This window comes from Rhinolophus ferrumequinum, chromosome 4 (genome assembly GCF_004115265.2).
Source record: "Rhinolophus ferrumequinum isolate MPI-CBG mRhiFer1 chromosome 4, mRhiFer1_v1.p, whole genome shotgun sequence".
Lineage (NCBI taxonomy): Eukaryota > Metazoa > Chordata > Mammalia > Chiroptera > Rhinolophidae > Rhinolophus > Rhinolophus ferrumequinum.
Genome location: NC_046287.1, coordinates 21,765,236 through 21,774,116, shown reverse-complemented (window position 1 = coordinate 21,774,116; position 8,881 = coordinate 21,765,236). Strand labels below are relative to the sequence as shown.

General features: G+C 34.9%; 1 protein-coding gene and 1 pseudogene across 1 annotated transcript; both read right to left on the bottom strand.

Annotated features, from left to right (window-relative positions):
* Positions 1-4,046: 4,046 nt before the first annotated feature.
* LOC117021151 (MORC family CW-type zinc finger protein 4-like) lies at positions 4,047-5,409 on the bottom strand (annotated as a pseudogene).
* A 739-nt stretch (positions 5,410-6,148) lies between these two features.
* On the bottom strand, positions 6,149-6,963 carry LOC117021448 (protein/nucleic acid deglycase DJ-1). The gene has a single exon (XM_033104584.1). The coding sequence runs from the start codon at positions 6,900-6,902 to the stop codon at positions 6,333-6,335; it is 570 nt and encodes a 189-aa protein (XP_032960475.1). The 5' UTR covers positions 6,903-6,963; the 3' UTR covers positions 6,149-6,332.
* Positions 6,964-8,881: the final 1,918 nt, after the last annotated feature.

The window sequence follows — 8,881 nt, the reverse complement described above, 5'->3', positions numbered from 1 at the left end:
AGGGTCTCAAAGAGATATTGATGCACCGTGTTCACTGAAGCATTATTCACAGTAGCCACGATGTGGAAGCAAACAAAATATCTATCAACAAATGACTAGATAAAGAAAAATGTGGTATATCATACACAATGTAATATTATTCAGCCTTAAAAAGGAAGACAGTCCTCTCATATGCTACAACATGGATGAACCTTGAATATATAATGCGAGGTGCAATAAGCCTGTCACACAAAGGCAAATAATGCATTAATTCATGTATATGAGGTATCTAAAATAGATTTGAAAACAGAGAGTAGAATGGTAGTAGCCAGGAGACGGAAAAGAGCTGTTGTTGTGCAATAGGTATACAGTTTTTATTGCAAGATGGAAAACTTCTGGATATCTGTTGCACAAAGTTTGCATATAGTCAATACTACTGAATATGGGTTTAGTTAATACTACTGAATATGTAATATAGTTAAGAAGGTAAATTTTATGCTATCACTGTTTGACCATAATAAAAAGAAAATTAAATACATAATGTTGGTATTTATTCTCTGAAGGAAATTTTATACTTGCTTTACCCTTCTTACCTGAAACAATAAATTTATAGAAGCTCATAAACATCTATCGATTAAAGGAGGTTGATATATTTCAAAATCACATCCGTTACAATCATAGGAGTGTTTCACTTAAAGGCAGTGAACATATCTGGGGTAAATTTCAGATTTATCATCAACACTATGGCCTTGGATGTTACTGAGCTCAGTTCCTCATCTTTAAGCCTCCGCATCTAAGAATGGTGCAGGGATTAAAGCATATAATACAAATACAATTTTTGGTGCAGTGCCTAGCATCTAAGAAGGCTTCAAAAAATTTACATACGATTCTTCCCTTTGTTATTATTCTCATTCAGACTAGATGACAGGTAATATAAGGAAAAACAGATTTTTATAGATTCAAATATTTTTTACTGTTATAAGCAAATTTATTATTATTATAAAATTTTGACTTAATGATGCTATATCTTATATGGAATTTATTCTTGAAAAAAGAACGGAGGAAAAATATACTTTATTGAGTGCATTTGAATGTGTAGCTGCAAGGTGAAATTAAGGTAAAAAAAATGTTTAAACTTTTCCCGTTATGAGCACTATTCCATACTTTCTTAACTTAATAAAATCAATCATGAAATTTGAGATCTCATCATATGCATTTCCTGGAGTGTATTACAATCCTGTAACATGATCTAGTAAAGATGAGTTTGATGGTCAAGTAGTATCCGTGATATTGTATATTACAAATAATGGAAATATTGCATTAATTCATGTATATGAGGTATGTAAAATAGATTTGAAAACAGAGAGTAGACCTCTTGAGATTCACAATGTATCTGTACAAGGCTCTAAAAAGTCCTACAATAGAGAAATGATTTGATCACTGAAATGCCCTTTCCTTAAAAACATGCTTTGAAATAAGTTTCTCTAAAACACATTTGGGACATGCTTCACTAGAAAAGTGGAAAGGAAATATCGTGTAAAGAAATATTGAAACGGCTTAACTAAAATGTTCAAGTGTTTAAATACATTGAACTTTAAAGAGTGAAGTACAAATACAAACGGTTAAAATAGAAACGAAATAAAATGAAGAAATGGTTTAAATGGCAAAATAAATATGGTATAAATAAATTAATTTTAAATCCTAAAATTTAAAAAAGAAACTCCAGAGATTAAACACTAATTTAAAATGGAAGTACACACACATTTCAAAGCTAGATTCTCAATAGAATACAAATCTTTATTCTCTTTTTTTTCCCCCTTAGGAACTTCTTCAAGACAAAAAAAAAAAAAAAAAGAGTAAGATGGCATGCATCTCTGAAAAATCAATAGGTTAAAAAAATAGAACATCTAAAACCAAATACCCAGGTTTTAGTAACTTGTTATCCCCACTCTCTGCCCAAAGTCATTCAACCATTCCCTTGGATATGCATATATTTATTTCTGTGCTTGAACAGTATTGCGTTGAACAATAATACTGTTGGTAGCTACACATTTGGAATTAGATGGCCTTTTAATTCCCTAAATTCTGTTATAAAATGATCAAATCCATCAATGTCTGCATGGAATTAGACCAAAATGAATGGATGGTGTGTGAAGTCAGTCTATCACCTTGGCTATTTCTATTTGTGGGATTTGGATAGACATTCAGATGCTATCAGGGTTCCAAACTCATTTGTATGCTCTTTGATGAGAGTGACCATGTCACAGGCATCTTTATTTCAGGAATTCCACAGAGTATATTGCAATTAGTAGCCATTTGAATAAATATTAAATTAATTTTATAAGAGCCCTTTTGGCATCTATAAAGCAGTCACAGCCAAAACTAAAAATTGAGAGGTCTGAAAAGATAGGGAAAAAATAATTCTGAATACTTAATTTAAATTGTTATTATGATTTAGACTTAAGATAAGGCTCATAGATAAAGTTTGGATGACTTCTTAGTTGTCGGGCCTTTTCTTATATTCATTTTTCACAATATATTTATTATGTACATTTTTAGGAACCCCTTTCCTTCAAAATATTAGATAAACACAACTTAACCACCTGTTTGGCATCCCTGTTTGACATTCTGGCTCATTGAACTTGTCAGTTTAACTTTCAAATAGAGAATTTTGGGCAGAATAGTATTCTGCTATGGTATTTAATGCAGTCAAAGTTAGAGAAAACTAATAGCTTCATAATGCATTGCCAGAAAAACATTTAAAGTCATTTTAGTATTTTACTAATTTTCTTGAAAATGTATAACATACTCAACAAAGGATATTTAGAATAATTAAATACTGTACTTATAAGATAATAGCTAAAACATTAGAAACTATTGCTTTCTTTTCTATATATTGCATTGTGTATTTGCTGCTGTCAACAAATTGTATTCTGAGAAAAGGATGGGATACTTTTAGTTTAATTATTCATTTCAGTAAATTCAGAAAAGATACAGTAAATATCCTTGATGATGAATATCTAATCTACATGTGTAACATATGTAACATTCTCAAGTATGATTTGAAGATAAAATTGGTAACAACAGCTTGATATAGTAAGAGTGCTCTCTTTTATCTTCTTCTCCAAAATGATACTTAATCTTTAATTTCACAGATGTGAATTTTTTCTTGTTTCATTTATGCTATTGAATTCTACGTTCTTTTCAGTGTGTATAGTTACATGATTATAATGGTAGATGTATTTCAGAGTATGGTGTGAAACTGGTTGTGTGTCTGCATGTTGGTGCACTTACAACAGGTGGCCTGTGTTTAGGAGTAAGGATGTCAATTATGATTATTTATAGATCTTTTACAAAGAAAACCTTATGTCTGTAGTATGAAATGTAAGATTACATGCTAATGTTTAAAATGGTTAGTATTTTTTATGTTTTTAAAAATACTCAAATTGGTTTCTGGTTATATTTATGGCATTGCAGTTCAAATGATTGCTTTGAAGGAAGAGTTTGACTAGTTTCAATTTTAAATAAACTATACAATCACATATTCAGCAATATATGTTCATAGTCCACTCAAAGCATTTTTTGTTTGTTGTTTCAGCCCTATGTTGTTGGTTTTTTTTTTTTTATTACAAAATAATTTAATGGTCAGTGAAAAAAATGCCCCAGCGGTTCCTCAACGATACTATTATAGCTATATAATTCTAATATACCTGTTGACACTCCTATGATTAGCAACTCCATGTATGTGAGTGATCAATTTAATAATAACAGCATTTATCATTGTACATTGTCAAGCTATCTTTAAATTGTTAACATTACTATTTGATTTCAAAGTAATACATTCGCTTAGAAAATTTAGAATACAACAACAAACAAAACATACAATAAACTCAGTCATAATTTTTCCCCAGTGATGATTTTCTGGTGTATATACCATGGCTTTCAAAATAATTCATATGTACACATTATCCAGTTTCATGTAACTTATACTATTGTGTAGGAGACAGATTTAAAAAGACAAAATAATTGCCGTTTTTAACTCAATACAGGCAGAAATAAATTTAGTGCTAAGTAAAAATGGAGAAGGTAAGCTGATCTTCTAATTCTTTAGGGAGCAGGGACCCCTGCTGTTGGTGTGGGGCCCCTGATTACAGAAATGAAACCTCCCTATTTTGATATTCTTGCTTGCTTCTGGGTATTCTAAGGAAAGGTACAGTGGTGTGCTTCTTTCAGAACTGGATTTGTCATGGCTGTTTTCCCCATCTGGGTAATCAACAGCTACTTCTGTCCTCCTGTAAGAGCCAGGCATGGAATAATCTAGAGGGGGTGTTGTCATCTCATCCTGGAGCCTCCTTCATTTCTGCACAGGTTCCTCACCTAGGATCCATTGTACTTACTGGAAAACTGAAAAACACCAGAATCCAGAGGCCTAAGTTGAAGAGGCATTCTGCTTTCTTCTGCAATGGGAGAAAACTGGCTAGGTCTATCAATTTATTCCTATCCAGTTGTCTTATTCAATTCATCCGTATCTTGAATAGTAGGGATCTTCAGGGGATTAGTGAATACCTGGTGATCCTCATTTTCCATTGGCACCTTCTTCTTCTCAACAGTTTGATCTTGTTTCTTAGCTTTGCTCAAGTACAGGTCTTCACCAATGAGTTCTTCTTCTGGAACAGAATATCTCCTGTACTTTGGATGGGAACTATAGTAGCAAAACCATCTTGCAGGTGATGTAGACAGATCATCCTTGCCAGAAAGCTTCCTTCATTTAAGATACTCATCAGGCTATACCCATGTCTGTTCAGGAATCTCCCGTACTGTCCTGGCGATGGCTAAGGTCTTAAAAATTTCTTGGAATACCTTTTCCTTCAATAAGCACCAATCTTCTGGGCAAGGCACTTGGTGTACTCAAAGTTTTGTTTGTTGTAGGCAGGTTTTAAGAAATCGCACTCAATGATTCCAATTACTCCCACACCTTCTCCATGAGTTGACTTCACCTGGCATCCCACCTTCTCAAGGGACTTTGAGTTGGTTATAATGGGACATCATTACTCTAAACTGGTTATTATTCTTGCAAGAGAACACAAAAGTTATTTTCATGTGCTTATTTGTGAAGGTTAATATATATATATCATATGCTACATTGGCCAGGCTATTGACTATCATCTGAGTAGCACCTTCTTTTGATGCAGAAAAATTTTCATTCATGCTTAATATACAGAATATCACAAAATGCCCATAAAGAATACTCTGTTTCTGGCACTCAGAGGTGATATCACCAGTCTCTTTTTTTATTATTACTGGAATTAGTAAAAAAAAAAAAAAAAAAACGCAAAAAAGAAAACAACAACAACAAAAAAAAACAGAGAAACTCTGAAGCACTGCATTAAATATGAGGTCTGATGATTAACTTTGTGAACTTGCCACCATGCGCTCACTTTGGTAGCACTGTACAAATAGCTCAATAAGGTTTCATAATCTTGGTATATCAGTGTCTCACATGCTGTCCTGTGGTGGTGTCTTGCTGAGTGGCATTCATTATTGTTGTTGCATGTTTTTATGTGCTGCCGCAAGAATGTCTGAGGTTGAATTAGAGCAATGAACAAGCATTAAATTTCTTGTTAAACTTGGCAAGAGTGGAAGTTAAATCAGAGACATGTTAGTCCACATTTATGGGGATAATGCCATGAAGAAAACAGCAGTGTACAAATGGATTAAACGTTTTTCTAAGGGGAGAGAACGCTCAGTGTTTAAGAGAAGTCAGCATGGTGAGTAATGAGCAGACCTGACAAAAACATTGCACAGATTCATCAAACTGTGCGTCAGAATCATCGGTTGACTGTAAGAAGCATAGCAGACCAAGTAAACATTGATAGAGAAACAGTTAGTAAAATCTTAACTGAAAATATTGGCATGAGAAAGGTGTATGCAAAAACGGTCCTGAAGGAGCTCGCTCGTGAACAAAAGCAAAGAGTTGAAGTTTGCCAAGATCTTCTGGAGAGGCATCACTGGTAATGAAACATGGGTGTACCAATACGACCCTGAAACAAAACTTCAAAGTGCACAATGTAACTCAGCCAATTCTCCATGAACAAAATGTTCTGTCAGTCCAAATCAAGAGTCAAAATGGTGTTGCTAACTGGTTTTTTTTTTTTTTTTTTTTTTTTTTTTTGCTAAGTGTTGTTTATTCTGCAATCAAGGTTCAGAAATGTGGGGACCCAACTGTAGGGCGAGGAATCTGTGGTGTCACTTCACGACGGGATCCGCAGAGTAACCACCAACTTCTGTTTAAAGTGAACTCAGTGAAAGTGATGACAAGCGGCCTATTTGTGACCCACTGCGGTACTTGTGCTCTAGTCTCTAAGGACTAGCGGGGCCTTCACCTGCTGGGCCACCTCCTTGCCGCTCAGCGCCGTGACAATGGCGAGAGCAAACTCGAAGCTGGTCCCCGGCCCCCGGCTCGTGATGATCAGGCCGTCCTGCTCCACGCGATTCTCCGAGTAGCTGTAATGACTTCCATTCATCATTTTGTCTTTCGCAAGTGGGTGTGTTGTAACTTTGCTTCCATAACCTATTTCATGAGCCAACAGAGCCGTAGGACCTGCACAGATAGCAGCTATGAGGCCCTTCCTCTTCTCTTGCTCCTTAAGTATCTCTTTCACGGCAGCAGACTCAGATAAATTCTGTGCACCCAAATTACCTCCTGGCAGAACCACCACATCATAAGGACCCTCTTTTTTTGCATCTTCCAGACTGGCATCAGGACAAATGACAACATCTCGGCTACATTGTACGGGGTCTTTTCCAGCCAAACCCGCAACGGTGACCTTAATTCCAGCTCGTCTCATGACATCTACAGGGATGACGGTCTCCATCTCCTCTGCTCCTTTAGCCAGGATGACCAGAGCTCTTTTGGAAGCCATTTTTACGTTGTAGTTTTTAAAGACTAGGCACTGCGCAGATGCACTCCGCCGGACTTCTCACCTGCTCTGCTAACTGGTTTTGATATCAGAGAAATTACACATTATGAATTTGCACCAACTGGACAAACAGTTAACCAAGTTTACTATTTGGAAGAGCTGAGAAGGCTGTGAGAAAAAAGTTAGACAACCTGAACTTTTAGCCAACAATTCATGGCTTTTGCATCATGACATGGCTTTTGCATCATGCACCAGCTCACACGGAACTGTCCGTGAGGGAGTTTTTAGCCAGTAAAAAAAATACCTGTATTGGAACACCCTCCCTACTCACGCAATCTGGACCCAGTGACGTCATTTACCTGAAGATAAAGGAAATATTGAAAGGAAGACATATTGATGACATTCAGAACATCAAGGGTAATCCAACTACAGCTCTGATGGCCATTCCAGAAAAGGAGTTCCAAAATTGCTTTGAAGGGTGGACTAGGCACTGGTATCAGTGCATAGCTTCCCAAGGGGAGTACTTCGAAGGTGACCGCAGTGATATTCATCAGTGAAGTAGGTAGCACTTTTTCTAGGATGAGTTCATGAATTGAACTGTCAGACTTCGCATGTGGACTATATAAAGAAAAAAAATAGTACAAAGACTTTTTCCATAGCGTATTGTAAATCTTAGAACAACTAGTAGAAAGCAAAAATAATGAAGTATAACCAAAAGCTAATAGAGACAGAAATGGTCAATTAATTCAAAAGTCATTTGATCCAATAAAATTACACTCCTAAATATTTACCCAAGAGAAATGAAAACATATGTCCACAAAAACATTGGAAGTAAGCCAGATGTCCTTCAACAGATTTTTTAATAAACAAATCCTGGCATATGTATACAAAGCATTACTAATCAGCAATAAAACAGGAACAAACTAATGATACTGATACAACAAAATGATGGATCTTAAAAATGTTAAGCTGGAAGAATATAGCCAGAAACAAAGTGTACAAATTATTCATATTATTTTAATTATATGACATTCTAGAATAGGCAAAACAAATCTATCATGAAATAAATCAGATCAATATAAACTGAAGGTAGGAATGCGGAAGGTTTGACTGCAAACGGACATGAGGGAAATTTTTGTTTGGTGGATATATTTTATATTCTGAGATGGGTCGTATATAAGTGCATACATTTGGCAAACATGTAATATGTTTATTTTCTATTATATAACATATATCTCAGCATTTATTTAAAAAAAACGTATGTAGGAGACATTATAAGCAGTAGATTAATGTTTCAATAGTGTACATAACATATAATATAGTCAAGATCACGGATGATATTGACTAAGGTTTAACTGTCTTATGAAAACATAATGTAATGTATGGATTTGGGTCCTTATAAGTTATTTAAGGTGCTGGTTTGAGGAGAAATCTGTGAACAAGATTCAACAGAAGTAAGAGATGTAATACAAAACCAAAAAAATGTGGTGTCAAAATAAAAAAGAAGATAAAACTCCATGATAAGTAGGTGTTGTATATTTTAAATATTGCAGAGATGTCAGCATTTGTCTTATTGGGCATTTAAATCATTGGTTGCCATGGAGAAGGTATTAATTTAATGGGGTCAAGAATCCAAATTACTTTGGCTTGAAGAGTGACTGATATGCTTAAACGTGAAGATAGAAAGTGAAGACAACTTTTGAAGAACAAAAAAATAATTGTGTATTTAGAGAAAAATTGCTCAAATGAGGATAAGAAAGAGATGATGGAAAAATTTAGCATATTCATAGGCTGAGTGGAAGGATTCAATAAAATGCATGAGGCTAATAGTATAAGAGAAGGGTGTACATGGTTGAGCACTTGAGCTAGTGTTTAGGGAAAGTATCTAGATCAAGATAGGAAGAATTAATTCTGCATCAGAGGAATGACATTTGATTAGATGTGATATAAAGGAATAAACAAAGTTGTGAGGGCACAATCTT